The sequence below is a fragment of the Tiliqua scincoides genome, chromosome 7, assembly GCF_035046505.1.
Source record: "Tiliqua scincoides isolate rTilSci1 chromosome 7, rTilSci1.hap2, whole genome shotgun sequence".
NCBI classification, from domain to species: domain Eukaryota; kingdom Metazoa; phylum Chordata; class Lepidosauria; order Squamata; family Scincidae; genus Tiliqua; species Tiliqua scincoides.
The window spans coordinates 10,309,779-10,324,852 of NC_089827.1; the positions used below are offsets into that span (position 1 = coordinate 10,309,779).

The following is a 15,074-nucleotide window of genomic DNA, read 5'->3' on the forward strand; positions in this document are numbered from 1 at the left end:
AGGGATCTGAAGGCCTTAGGGATGGACCTCAACAAGTGGGAAACCCTGGCCTCTGAGCGGTCCGCTTGGAGGCAGGCTGTGCAGCATGGCCTTTCCCAGTTTGAAGAGACACTTTGCCAGCAGTCTGAGGCAAAGAGGCAAAGAAGGAAGGCCCATAGCCAGGGATACAGACCAGGGACAGACTGCACTTGCTCCCAGTGTGGAAGGGATTGTCACTCCCGGATTGGCCTTTTCAGCCACACTAGACACTGTGCCAGAACCACCTTTCAGAGCGCGATACCATAGTCTTTCGAGACTGAAGGTTGCCAATTAGAATTAGACTTCTGAGTAGACATGCATAGGATTGGGCTGTAAGTCTCATTAAACTCAATGGAGCTTACTTCTGAGCAGACATGCATAGGATTGGGTTGTAAGTCTCATTAAACTCAATGGAGCTTACTTCTGAGCAGACATGCATAGGATTGCACTGTAAGACTTTTTTGTTGTTTAAACTGTTTTTTGCTTGAACTGCTCTCCTTACTGCTGTTTTTTTTTTTTTGCTTCAGTGTTTAATTGTTACTGTTTCTCACTTACTGTTTATGCTATTTTATAGTAACTCTGTAGGCTGCAGTGAAATAAATTCCATAAATGTAGCTTGTCCTATTATCACATCTCCAGGCTGGGAAATGCGTAATCTGTTGAATTTCTGCCTGCTGCACTTTGTTAAAAGCACAAACAGTTCTGGCAGGCAAAACTTGCAGTGTTACAGTATCCTTGTGCACAAGTCATGCTGCTTCTCATGCAGTTCCATTGATGGAAAGAGTCCCAGAACAAAGACAAGATGCCTTTGCAAATTCTTCCATTTCTTATAAATAAAGAATAATGTTCCTTTCTCTCCCATAGGCTGAGGGACTGATTCTCTACACAAACAAAAGAGTCTTGTGGCATCTAAAAACTGAACAGATTTTTTGTAGGGTAAGCTGGAGAACAAACCCTATGAGGAAAGGTTGAGGGACCTTGGTATGTTTGGCCTGGAGAAGAGAAGGCAGAGTGGGATACGATAGCAAATACCTGAAGGGCTGTCATATGGAAGAAGGAACAAATTTGTTCTCAACTGCCTCTGAGAGTAGAACCGGATCCAATCTGTACAAGAGGAGATTCTGGTTGGATGTCAGGAATAAATTCTTGATGTAAGTGTGGTTTTGTCAATGGAACAGCTTGCTGACCCAGTGGCATAGTTTGGGGTGTGTGTGTCATGAATATGTACAGTTTAGGCCTAGTGGCATTGCAAAGCCTGAGCCAAGCTGGAACAGTAACACAGAAGTGGCTTGCATTTCCTAGCTGCTAGGAATTTACAACTCAATGGAAGGTGATTGTGTAGCACCTAGGCAGCCAGAAAGACGCCCATCAAGGATGGAATGCAGCTGTGGATCTCCGGGGGGGGGGGGGGGAAGAGCTGAGAGGGCGAGCATCCAGCCCCACTTCCTTAGGACAGGGTCTTTTGGTCTTTGTCTCTTGGTGAAATAGGTGGTGGGTACACATCCTACCCTGCCAGGACCATGTGGCCTTTAGGTAACTGACCTGAGGATCTACAAAAGAAGCTGACCCAGGTGAGATATAGAGAATAATAGCATTAGCCAGTTAGCTTTGTTGTTTTATGCTGATATGTTTCCTAGAAGTTTTTATGCCTCTAGCATTTGCTGCCTTTTGTAACTTTTTGTAACCCTATGTACTTAATAAAGTAAAAATCCTTTTACCGTGTTGGTTCATTGTCTGTTGGGGACAAAGGTTCAGAATCCTGCCTAGCTGTTCAGCAAGCTACCAAAAATCCTCATTGTGGACTAGTAACTTGAGGACTGAGACTTTAAGTAAAGAAAGTGCTCAGTACCTACAAGGGATATAGTTAAGCCTAGAGGGTCTTGGTGTCCCTGGACTGAGGCACTGGCTCTTACAGGGTGGTGGCAGTACTGCCGAACAGGGATCTTTGAGGGCTCTAGGGTTCAGAACCAACAACTCTGAGCACCCAAAACCCTGCGAGTGAGACCAAGTATACGACAGGGGGGCAGTGTGGTAAGTGGCAAGTATTGCAACCACTGCAATATGCCTGTGCTTTTGTAGCTGCTGCCTGGCAGCCCAATCCTATGCATGTCTACTCAGAAGTAAGTTCTATTAGCGTCAATGGGCCTTGCTCCCAAGAAAGTGTGGATAGGATTGGGCTGTGGATTGGCTGCAATAGCTAGCAAGAGGAAGTGTATTGTGTCTGCAATACTCACTGTGCTGCCCCCTATAGCTTTGCCATTGATTCTTCCCCTTTGGAGACCTTCAAGTAGAGGCTCAACAGGCATCTGCTGGAGATGCTCTAAGTCTAGGAGTACTACCTGCTACAGGCAGGGCATTGGACTAGATGACTTTGTGGTTCCCTTCCACCCCTGTGGTTCTCAGGGAGTGGGCTAGATGACCTCGTGGATCCCTTCCACCCCTGTGGTTCTCAGGGGGTTGAAGTAGATGACCTTGTGTGTCCCCTCCACCTCTGTGGTTCTCAGGGGGTTGGACAAGATGACCTTGTGTGTCCCCTCCACCTCTGTGGTTCTCAGGGGGTTGGACAAGATGACCTTGTGTGTCCCCTCCACCTCTGTGGTTCTCAGGGGGTTGGACAAGATGACCTTGTGGATCCCTTCCACCCCTGTGGTTCTCAAGGGGTTGGACTAGATGACCTTGTGGATCCCTTCCACCCCTGTGGTTCTCATGGGGTTGGACTAGATGACCTTGTGGATCCCTTCCACCCCTGTGGTTCTCATGGGGTTGGACTAGATGACCTTGTGGATCCCTCCCCACCCGGTGCTTCCCTGGTTCTCAGCTCTGCCTGCAGGCTGCACCGCAGCCCAGCTCCTCTCCCTTTCAGCGGGCGGGGACGGATGCCCCGCGATCCCCCTCGGGACCTTTCTCAGCGGACCGTCCCTGCTCCTCGGGAGCAGCCGTGGTCGCCCAGGCGGGCGGAAGGGGAAGGCTGTGCCCGCGAGGTGGCTGGGGATTGGCTGCCACGGAGGGGAGGCAGCCTGGCTGCGCCTTCACTCCGTAAATAGTGCTGCTTGATGGGCTGCCCTTGCGTAAGCCCAGCCCTGGAGGGGAAGCTCGTGCGCGCGCAGGGCTCCCCGGTCTGCAGCCATCCGAGGCCACCCCAGGTAAGCGAGGAGGGTGCCAGCCGGGGCGCCTCGGAGCCTCACCCTCTGCCTGCAAGGTCCCTGCCGAGCTGGGGGTGCAGGCGCCTGGGCAGCGCCCGCGCTGGGCATGGCCACCTCGTGGGAGGAAGCCAGAGAGGTCCGCGTGGCGCGCAAGGAGGTCGGAGCATCTCTTGCGCTGCAGCCGCAGCCTCGCAGCGCGCGCGCTTTGGGGGCGCGTGCCGCACACCTGGGCTGGCTCGCGCGCAGGTCACTGGGCGCAGCTGGCGCCTTCCCGCACTCTCCCTGGGGAGGGGGTGGCAGCCTGCTCCCAGCTCTTCCTGTGGGGGAGGGGGAGCACCCCCCCCCCGAAAGCCACCCTACACCTCAGCCTCTTGGTGACCCCTCAGTGACTGGCTTCTTGAAGTGCTCCCCAGGCATGCAACCCAGCAGCAGCAGCGCCACACCAGTTGGTCCTGCCCAACCCTCCCCTCAGGGTGCAGTGAACTTTTTCCCGCCCTCCCAAACATGCTGGTACAACACAACACTGCTCTACAGCCCAAGACTCTGCCTGTCTACTCAGAAGTCAGCCCCCTTATAGTCAGTGGGGCTTACGCTCTGGTAAGCTTGGATAGGGTGGCAGCTCTCCTTAGGCCTAAACCCTAACCTGCTTTCCCACACTGACACAGCTGTGGCAGTGGGGCCAGTGTGCTGCAGCCTGCAGTGGGGTAGCAGTTGGGGCGGCTGCCTCAGGGTAAGGGAATGTTTGTTCCCTTACCTCCGAGCTGCATTGCCTTTACCTTAGTGCTGGAAAGTGGGTTAGGTTTGCGCCCTTAGGCTGCAGTCCTAGCCACAATTTCCTGAGAGTAAGCCCCATTGAACAAAAACAGGACTAAGTAGACCGGGTTAGGATTGTGCCCTTAATGTGAGAACACCTGGTGACCCTTTTCTACCCCAGTGATTTCAACCTTTTTCATCTCAGGGCACACTGACAAGGCATTAAAGTTGTCAAGGCACAGCATCAGGTTTTTGACAATTGACAAGGCACACCATGCTGCCAGTGGGAGCTCACATCCCCCATTGGCCCTACTAATAAATGACCTTCCCCCAAATTCCTGTGGCAAAAGCTGTGGACCATTCGCAGCACACCAATGTGCCATGGCACAGTGGTTGAAAATGGCTGTTCTACCTAAAATGGCGGAGGGTGGGTGGATGGAGGAAGCTTTCTCCCTCCTCCTTTTAAAGTCTGTCTTGGGTGTGTTTTTCTCTCCACTCCTCCTCCCCCCACTTTGGGGGACAGGTGGGTGACTTATTTTAATAAATAAAGCAGCCCATTTTATCCAAATTCATATCAAAGATGACTCGCTCTAAAAATACCTCAATGGTTTTAAACAGTGTTTCTCAACCAGTGGTACAAGTACCACCAGTGGTACTTGAGATGTTGTCTGGTGGTACTCATTGAACCATTGGACACCTGCCGCCTGGCAGTGAGACCAGGAACGTGACACAAGAAACAGCTCCAGGAGGCTAGGTTCAGCAGATACATCTCCAAAGCATGTTTTTCTGTTCTTGATAAAGCCCTACGTGAGCCTAAGTAGAGTTTACTCTCAGGTAAGCAATCCTAGGATGGCAGCTGCAGTCTCTCTTCTGTGGGGAAAAAAATTTGTCCATAAAATGTGGAAGAAACAAGATTTATTTAAAAACAAGAAGGTAGCAAGACAAAATGATGAAGGGTGAAATTGAATATCAGTGTGTGTATTTGATAACTTAAATCTGAGCTGTCACAAGGTGGAGAGCCATGTGGAGTTAAATGATGGGGCATCATGAGGAGTTGAATTATGGGAGACATCCAACAAGCATTGAGTATTGTGAGTTGGTGACAGATTGGTTGGTTCCTTCACGCAGTCCAGTGCTACATGTTTGTCCATTGTGAGATGGTTTCTAGGGGGTTGAGGGGAATGGTCTTGTGAATTCTCCTGATTTCCTGATAGATGGATTGCTTGGCTTATTTTGCTGGCTTTGCTCAGCTGTTTTCATTCTTCCTGCAATGATGATACTATTCAGAATTATTCTGTGAATTATTTTCAGCCACTGCACTATATTTGAGGTGCAAATGTGACTTTTGAGATGTTCCTTGATTGCTTGCAGTGATTTTTTTTTTTAGTGGTCTCATTTACTAAGGAAGGCAAAAGAAATATCTTTCTTGTTTTAAGGAGTGGATAATATTAGCTTGATTAACTGAAAATGTACAGGTTATGATGGTTTTTGCACTGCTGGTTATGTTAAATAGAACTGACGATAAGGGATTTTACAGCAGATTTCTAAGGAGACCAGATCTTTCTCTGCATAATCACAACAGTTCCTAAGCACCTTTATGTTGTATTGGCTTATTTGTCTTTGCTACTGTCAGGTTTAATCATGCTCCGGGCATTCAAACGCACAGGCTGTAGGTTTGGGAGCCATCTCCCCAGGTGGCAATGCTATCATAAGTCTGTCCTAGCAATCAGGAGGGAGGACGTGAATGCCTGGGAGAGAAGAGCACCTCTGGCCCCACGGCACGTCAAGCAGTTAACCAACCTGGGATATAAAGTTTTGGTACAGCCATCCAATCGAAGGGCCATCCATGAAAAAGTAAGTAGCAACATGTCTTCTGGAATATGTGGAAAAGAAATGCAGCATTTATAATGTACAGGCATCCCCCCATATCTGCGGATCTAGAACCTGCGGTTTCACTTATCTGTCATCCTCCTCTGGCTCCCCCATGCTATGCCCATTGCCTTTGTCTTTCTGAACTTTGCATTATTTTTTTCCGTGCTTATCATAGGAACACAACATGCAGGCAGGCAGCCTGCATGCTAGAGGAACACAGCCGGAATGTTAACAGGAAGGAGGAACTGTCCTTCCTGTTAATGTTGGGTTAGCCTAATTCTAGTGCATGGTTGCCCAAACCCCGGACAGGGGGCCACTTGCGGCCCTCGAGGACTCCCAATGCGTCCCTCAGGGAGACCTCAGTCTCCAATGAGCCCCTGGCCCTCCGGAAACTTGCTGGAGCCTGCACTGGCCCGACGCAACTGCTCTCAGCGTGAGCGCGACTGTTTGACCTCTAGTGTTAGCTGTGGGATGTGGGCTCCCTCCATTGCTTGCTGTTTCACATCTGTGATGCAGTAGCAGCAGCAAAGAAAAGGCCAGCCTTGCTTTGTTCAAGGCCTTTTATAGGCCTTGAGGTATTGTAAGACCTTCATTCATTTATATAAGTTCCATCTCTAGTATATTAATTTATGTAAATTTATTCAAACGTTAAATGTAAATTAATTCTTTTCCCCCCCGGCCCCCGACACAGTGTCAGAGAGATGATGTGGCCCTTCTACCAAAAACTTTGAACACTCCTGTTCTAGTGTGCAGGCTCTCTACCTGAATGTCATGTTCCTTTGTTAAATCAAAAAATTCTTCCTGTGTTAACCAAGAAAATAAAAGAATGCACAGAAAAATGAAGGTAATGGGTACAGGGGTCGTGTTGTACAATGCTTTATATAGGGTTCCCCTATATCCATGGTTTCTGGATCTGCAGGACCCCCCCCAGAATGAAACTCCTGCAGATACAAGGGGACACGTTTATTTGATTTGCATATCTAATTCAACTGATGAGGCAGAGAAGACCATCTATAAGCAACAAACTCATTACTGGATGGTGAAGCCTGTTGCCATTGATAGTTACTTTAGCCATTGAAATGGCATAGACGTACTGAGTGGTCAAAAGGGTCTCTGCTTTGGCCCTTGAGAGGGGTAGGGCAGATGCGAGGGCATAGGGAAGGTTGAAAAAGCAAACGGGGTGGGGGAAAGCGGAGATAGCCATCTGAAAAGCTAGGGTAGGCAGCAGTTTTGAAAGGGAGAGCTCTGAATGCATTAGGAGAAGGCTAGATGAAGGAGTTTGAGGGACAAGCAAAAATGGTGCATGGCCAGAGACGACAACCTTGCACAGGGCTGAAGCCCGCACATTGATTGAAAGAATCCACCAGAGCTTTAGCTGCAGGCCTGTAGTCTCTCTTGTAATATGAAAAGAGTAACTTGTCTTAGAATTTGGTAGCCCTGTTCAAATGTTGCTACAGCATAGCAGGCAGGCAATGCGTGACGGGGATGAAATGAGATAGCAATAGCTGACCGTGCCCTCGTCTGGTGTCCGTCTGGGCTGTTTTGATAGTGGTACCCAGTTTGTGGTATTCCCACCCCTGGGAGGTTTGAATGGCCCAGATATTGAGCTCTTTCAGATGCCTAATAAGGACCGTTTTATTAGGTCTGGCAGGCCTTTGGTTTATAGCCATCTTTTTAGCTTGCTTGGCCAGCTCATGTTACTCTTTTAAACTGCTTTTGTTGCCATGCTTTTAAATTGTTACTGTTTTAACTTCTTTTATTTTAATTTTGTATTACTGTAACTCTTGTAACTGGCCCAAGTTACCTCTGAAGAGGCAGAAGGGTGGCCTCTGAAGAGGCAGAAGGGTGGGATAAAAATTTCTCAAATAAGCAAATGGCACGGTGAAACTTTTCCCGCATTTGGCACTTACTTCTGAGGACAGGTGCTGAACATTGAGGTGTTTGGGGGCATGGTCAGGGAAAATGCTGGTGAAGAAGGGTGGCTGTCTGTTGTACTCTTGGCAGACTTTGTCTCACCTGCATTCGGTGAATACACAGAAGAAATGGGGAAGATAATTTATGCATTCATATCAGTCTGGCAGAAAAGAATGGTGTATTCTTTCCCAGAAGAATGAAGTCATGGGAAAATATAATTCCCCAGAGTGTTTCACCAGTACAAAATAGGGCACACCTTTCTGTTTACAGCACTATTTCATGCTATCTGCCTTTGTTCAGTGCAGCTCATGATGTCCTTGTATCTTCAATGCTCTGTTTACAGGACTATGTTAAAGCTGGTGGTGTTATACAGGAAGATATTTCAGCAGCCTGCCTAATTGTGGGTGTGAAGAGACCGCCAGAGGATAAACTAATCCCCAACAAGAACTATGCATTCTTCTCTCATACTATTAAAGCACAAGAGGCAAACATGACCTTGTTGGATGAAATCCTAAGCAAGGTAGTATTGATCTTAATAAAAACAGGAACTGTTCTAAAATAGAACTGTGAAATGCAAGTTCAGCAGGATGTAAGCCAGCATATTTGTAATATAACGGAGTCATAAAACAAGAGCAAAATATTCATTGGGCACTATCTGCCAATGTTAAAACATTTTTGGGTTCTATTGGTCTCGGGGCAAAGACACTGAAGGACAATGATTGAAGGACAGTCTGTAAATCAATTGGAATTTAAAGGTGTGTAGCTTTTGCTGGATTTTGCCCTTATACAGGTGCACAGTCAAAACAATAAATATTCTTCAGCTTGCAAAAGTAGGCCTGCTGTGAACTATTTGTTTTCCAAATGCTATTTAATACTGCCTAATATTTATCCTTGGTAGGGCTGCATTGGTGTGGGACCAATATGAAGTTAGATACTTCATTTTCGCCAACAGGAAATTCATTTTAATTAGTTACTGTAAAGCCTTAAAAAATTTTTTTCTTTGTAAAAGTTTGTATTAGAACAAAAGAAGAGTCCTGCTGGATCAGACCCAGGGCCCATCTAGTCCAGCTTCCTGTATCTCACAGTGGCCCACCAGATGCCTCAGGGAGCACATACAAGACCACAAGATACTTGCATCTCGCTCCTACCTCCCTGCATATAGCATTCTATTTACACTGACACTCCCCAGCAAAGACACCAGATTGCAGTTGGGTTGAACTTCTAATTTATTAAACACCGTGGCCAATTTTTAATGCATGAAACCTACTGAATATACTTTCCCTCCCTCGCCAGTCTGGGGTAGGCTGTGAAACTGCCATCCATGAACCATTCATATGACAAAAAAAACTTCCTACCCGGCTCGAAAATATTCCTTCCAAGCCAACGACTGAGGCTGACAGTTTGGGCAGCGGAAGCCTTCTATACAGACTGTTTTAGTCAAACCACATCCTTTTCTCAACTTTGATTTTCCTTAAGCCTGATATTACTTAGGTGCTTCCTTAGGTAGTTCCTTAGGTACCACAATAATCCTTCCATCAGTGACCTGTATGCCTGAATTTCTACCACAGTGGTGGTTGAATTGTGAAGATAATTCAGTAGAAAGGTTACTCTGACATGCTCCTAGTGAGCTTTCCAAATCTAAAGGGGGTAGGAATGTTTGGGTGTTTACAAGTAGGGTGTGGCCTTGTCCTCTCTGAAATTCAGTGCATGTCTACTCAGGAGTAGTCCCCATTTAGTTCAGTGGGGCTTACACCCAGTTAAGTGTGTATAGCAGTGTTTCTCAAACACTGTCAATGTCAGGTGGGTCCCCATTCATTTCAATATTTTATTTTTAATATATTAGACTTAATGCTACCAAGGTATGTGACTGCATTTGGGGAAATGTCACAGATCTATGCTTTTAACAGGCTAATATGAAGATACTTTTAACAGTGATAGTAAATGGGACTTACTTCTGGGTAAGTGTGGGTAGGATTGCAGCCTAGGATTGTTAAAAATTTTCCTGCTTGATGATGTCACTCCCGGTCATGACATCACTTCTGCTGGGTCCTGACAGATTCTCATTCTTAAAAAGTGGGTCCCATTCTAAAGAACCACTGGTGTATAGGCCTGCAGCCTTAGTGGCTCATTCCTAGAGAGCAGAAGGCATCCTTTAGATTCATACCTGTATAATTGTTTTTCCTAATATGCTGAAATGAATGCCATGTATTAGAACATACAGATACACAAACTGTGTTTGTATTTGTAGGGAGTTCGATTGATAGATTATGAGAAAATGGTGGATCACAGAGGAGTGAGAGTGGTAGCCTTTGGAAAATGGGCTGGTGTTGCAGGTATCTAGAGTAAATACTCCATATTTATTATTTTCAAAGACTTAAAATTATGTCGTGTGCCTATGAGTTTGGGTAAAGCAGAGCACTTTTCCCTGCCTCTATAACATGTGGCTTGACTTGGTCACTGGGGTCTTCTGGAATTATTTGTTCTATTCAGGGCCAATTTGGGCATTTTCATGTCTAAACTAAAATGACCCCCTCTCTTGCTAATTTTTTTCATTGGCATGCACCAATGGAGTTGGGGAGACAAGAAAATGGGGATCTTCTCTGAAATTTGCTGCTTGAAGTGACTTTCATATTGCTTTGGCTTGAATGCTTTGGCAGGTGGTGGCAGTTCCACCTCATCTAAGCAATTGAACCTTGTGACCTTTGGGTTCCTTGCAGTGCTGTGATTCTGTGCTACTTTTTAATTTCAGTGTTTCTTGTTCATAGAATTGCTTCTTCTCCTCTGATTGCTTCTTTATAGAATTCACAATTGTGTGAACTGTCATTCTGCCCTAGGTATGATCAATATTTTACATGGAATGGGATTGCGATTTCTTGCTCTGGGACATCATACTCCTTTCATGGTAAGGCTACATACGAGATGGCTAGCAGGGTGTTCTCTGTCTACCCAAAAGCCTGTTGACATTATTATTCTTTCTCTGGTTCTAGCACATCGGGATGGCCCATAACTACAGAAACAGCAGCCAGGCTGTGCAGGCAGTTCGGGACGCTGGATATGAAATTTCACTAGGCTTGATGCCCAAGTCCATTGGACCCATAACGTTTGTGTTTACAGGTACCGGTAATGTCTCTAAGGTAAGGAGTTCTTTAAGTGGATTGTATAATGTTATACACATCAGGCTATAACATATTTTCAATACTCTATGGGCCCCTTTCAATTTTGTTGAATATAGTGGACCCTTGGTATACGTGGGGGGGGGTCCATTCCAGGACCCCCTCTACAGATACTGAATTCCACCAATAATGAAATCGAAGGGGGGACCTGCATAGCATTGCAGTTCCTTACCTAGGGCCATGCCTGGTGGTCCGGGGTTGCGTGTGGCCTTCCAGCTTTCTTAGAAGTCTCTTGGTTGAAACTGGAAGGCACTTTCGGTTTGCGCTGGCAAACTAGAACTGCTTTTTAGTTGTCTCCAGAAGGCTTTCTGAGGCATGGGGGGGACATATGCAGCCCTCTGAGGCTCTCCAGCCGTGGGCTCAGCATCTGTGGATATTCAAATTAGTGGATGCCAAGCCTCCATTGAGTGAATCCTCCTTTGAATGTTCATGGATGCTGATCCTGTGGTTGGAGAGTCTCAGAGGACTTCTCAGATGTAACCAGAAGTGCTTTCCAGTTGTGTCTGGGAAGTCTTCTGAGTGGTGGAGATGTCGTGTACCACATCCTTGAGTTTCAAAAGGCCTCCTGGATGCTTCTGAAAGGCAGTTCTGGTTTGGCAGCATGCACGCCTGATAATTCCTCATTATCTGTGGAGTTCAGTATCTGCAGGGGGTCCTGGAAAAGCTCTCCTGCGTAAGGACCCACTGCGTAAGGATTTGAATCTAGATTCCTCTGGTCTAAATTCAACGTTCAGTTGTTAATACCACACTGTCCTTCAGATGCCAGGGCTTTATCATAGCAGAAGTGTTGTTTCTGTGACTGGCTGCCCAGTGCCTTTTATTATTTGGTAAATCTAACTAAACTCAAGATCATGTTTTTATCTGCAGGGTGCCCAAGAAATGTTTAACGCCCTCCCTTGTGAGTTTGTCGAGCCCCACGAGTTAAAGGAGGTCTCTCGAACTGGAGGTACTATTTAGATAATGCTACAATGTGCTTTAAGAAGCGACGCAGTGTTTGGTTTTGTTCTTTAATTTGCTGTACTCTTCCACAGATCTCAGAAAAGTGTATGGGACTGTGCTGAGTCGTCACCATCACCTTGTGAGGAAAAGCAATGGGGTGTATGACCCGGTGGAATATGACAAGCATCCAGAACTTTACACATCTCGTTTTAACACTGATGTGAGCATGACAGTTAACCATTTCAGTTGTGTTCTGACATGTTTCGGATGTTTCAGTAGGAATCTTCTCCAAAGTTTCCCAAGCCTCAATGATCTGAATTGCCCAGTTTGTTCTTGTGTTATCCCTGCTTATTGCCATTCAGTGGTCCAGGCAGTGGGATACTGCCCCTCTCTGACCACTAGGAAGCAGGTTCTTTTGAAGAATGATTTGGATTAATCAGGGTTTGGGCTAGGACAGTGTTTCCCAAACTGTGGCTCCTGAATTGAATGATGGTGGGTCCTGACTGTGAAACTGACAAACTGACTAGGAAGATGAATCAAGCCCTATGGAAAGTAAAACCGAGCTACACGTGCGCATTTATTCGTCCAAAAATATTTGGTAAACACTGAGCCAGGAGATACCTGGAATCTTCAGGAAAGAAGATTCCGCTTCTTTCCTGAAGCCAGTCTTTCTCCTTCCTCTGCAGTGAATGAATTCAAGTTAATGGCTTGCTCTAAGGAGCTGGTTCTACCTCATTTAATCCTCTTATTTTGACCATTGTGTGGCTGCTAGAACTACAGTTCCATCTTGCCCTCTTCCTGTTAGTGTAGCCTAGGTGAACAATGCTTTTTTTTTTTTTAAATTAAGCAGATTATTATCTAGGTGCTTGATGTCCTATAAGCAGATGAATGCAAGGCACACTATCCACAGCAAATATTGTAGCTCCCAGAGTACAGGCTGAGGGCATGTGTATAGCCATCTTGCTTAAACTACGCAAAGTTTTTAGGGGTGGTTGTAAACCACCCTGAGGGTGCAATCCTAACCCCTTATGTCAGTGCTTTCCAGCACTGACATAAGGGCAGTGCAGCTCTGAGGTAAGGGAACAAACATTCCCTTACTTTGAGGAGGCCTCTGTGAGTGACACCCCACTGCAGGATGCAGCACATGTCCCATTGGCACTGCTATGCCAGTGCTGGAAAGCACTGACATAAGGGGTTAGGATTGTGCCCTGAGTTCCAGAATGGACAAATGTAACAATAAATACACAAAAGTTTTGCATCATTTCCCACCTTGTTTGCTTCTTTAATTGTACAGCTGTAGATAAAGACATTTCTAATTATAGAGAAAAAGGAATTCATGGCTGTATTTACAGATTGCACCCTATGCAACTTGTGTAATAAATGGAATCTACTGGGAACAGCATACTCCACGTCTATTAAGCAGGCAGGATGCACAGAGACTTCTGACTCCTCTCAGACCTTCTGCTGCTGCTACAGAAGGCTGCCCTGAATTACCACATAAGTAAGAATGACCATGCAAGTTTATCTGGGGAGGGTGGGTGGGTAAGAATTGTACTCTCTGTTAAGAATGAGCATCAGCTCTGCTAATATATGGCTGTGACTTCAGGTTAAGGATTTGTCTCTGTTGCTCCCTTTAGGGTTCATAAAATATGTACATAATACACTAACTTGCAGAACGAATGCATGTACATTTATCAAGTACGATGAGTGCTTGTGTACTCTTTCTAGATTTAATTCATTCTAGGACTGTGCCACGCAGCAAGAAGCTTGGTCTACACATGTAGGAGACTGCTGAGATAGGAGAAATGAATTGCCTCACTTTAGACTGTAGGTGGGAAATACCACTTTTGGATGTTTCTCCACTTGAAAAAACTCCTTGCAAATCGAAAAATAGGGAGAAAGGTTCTAACCTAGTCCATTCCCTTTTCTGTGCAATTTTCTATTTGCAGGGTTCCCCCCCCCCATATAGGGCATTTGAAAATGTGATTCTTTCTCTTGCAGTGGTATAGTCCATTCTATCATTTTGACACTGTACCACCTCATTCTGCTGCATGGGTGCATCAGACCTGATTTCTCAGTGTAGACTAGTGGTCTCCAAATTGCTGACTGCTGCATGCAGGAAAAACCATCCAGGTGTGGTGCTTTCCATTCCGCACTGCAGCCTACAGTCTTTCCAGCTGATCTTCTCAGAAACTCACACCGGGTAGCCACTTTCTCCTGGAAATTGGCATGCAGAGCCTACTGCCCCAGGCAAAGGGCAGCAGAAGCAGCTGCCCAGTGTGAGTTTCCGAGATCGGCTGGAAAGATAGGAGGCTCGGTGAGGCACAGAAAGTACAGCACTGTACCCAGACAGCTTTTCCAGCTTGTTGCGTCTGGCTTGCGGGTTGTGGTTTGATAGCTGTTGGTTAAATAAACCTTTTTGTGCAAAGAATCATGGGAATTGTAGTTTGAGGGTGCTGATGATTGTGTTAGAAATAGAAGTTCTTTACCTGTATTACAGAGCTACAGTTCCCTAAGAAGAGCAGTTTGTTTGTAATGTAAATAAGCCCCTTAGTGAACTGACTTACCCAGCTGCTGATTTCTCTGACCCCGCTGACAACTTGTATGGAAGGAATAGCTCCAGGGTTTTTATAAACTGAAAATGTTTCTTTGCTATGGGATATTTTATAAAAGCAACTTTTCCAGACTTGTTGCAATATGTGACATCTCAGCAGACACGGGAGGATCAATAGAATTTATGACAGAATGCACAACCATTGACAATCCCTTCTGCATGTATGATGCTGATCAGCATATTTTTCATGACAGGTGAGACCTCTTTTTAATTTGCCTTTGGGGTAAGAGCTCATCTTTGATTAAAGTCAAAGGCTGTCGAAGCACACAAAGTATTAATGAAATTGAATCAAATTACTCTCTCTTCCAGTGTGGAGGGATCTGGGATTTTGATGTGTTCAATTGATAACCTGCCAGCTCAGCTTCCTATAGAATCAACAGAATGTTTCGGAGACATGCTTTTCCCTTACATTGAAGAAATGGTAAGAGTGGTTGTGTTTAACTTGGGTGCATTAGCATCTGTGTATTGTGCTTCTGGTCTGTCTTACCTGTAGGAAATCTGCTGTAAAACATAGCTGATTGTTGCAAAACAAAAAACAAAACTTTTGCAGTGTTGATTCTATGTGTTCAGAATGCATACTGGATTATGTGACCTCTGTTTGTTTGTGGGATGGCCTTGCTCATGTTGAATTCCCCCCTCCCCCAAATT

At 45.8% G+C, this 15,074-nt stretch overlaps 1 protein-coding gene across 2 annotated transcripts in view; it reads left to right on the forward strand.

Annotated features, from left to right (window-relative positions):
* The first annotated feature begins 3,098 nt into the window (after positions 1 to 3,098).
* AASS (aminoadipate-semialdehyde synthase) overlaps positions 3,099 to 15,074 on the forward strand; it is a 40,681-nt gene continuing 28,705 nt past the window's right edge. For both annotated transcript variants that reach the window (XM_066633986.1, XM_066633987.1), the window contains exons 1-11: positions 3,099 to 3,161; positions 5,548 to 5,768; positions 8,044 to 8,220; positions 9,949 to 10,033; positions 10,535 to 10,602; positions 10,688 to 10,834; positions 11,741 to 11,819; positions 11,905 to 12,032; positions 13,165 to 13,313; positions 14,498 to 14,620; positions 14,736 to 14,847. In XM_066633986.1, the coding sequence (XP_066490083.1) occupies positions 5,556 to 5,768; positions 8,044 to 8,220; positions 9,949 to 10,033; positions 10,535 to 10,602; positions 10,688 to 10,834; positions 11,741 to 11,819; positions 11,905 to 12,032; positions 13,165 to 13,313; positions 14,498 to 14,620; positions 14,736 to 14,847 (1,281 nt within the window). In that variant the 5' untranslated portion in view covers positions 3,099 to 3,161; positions 5,548 to 5,555. The remainder of the gene's footprint in view (positions 3,162 to 5,547; positions 5,769 to 8,043; positions 8,221 to 9,948; positions 10,034 to 10,534; positions 10,603 to 10,687; positions 10,835 to 11,740; positions 11,820 to 11,904; positions 12,033 to 13,164; positions 13,314 to 14,497; positions 14,621 to 14,735; positions 14,848 to 15,074) is intronic.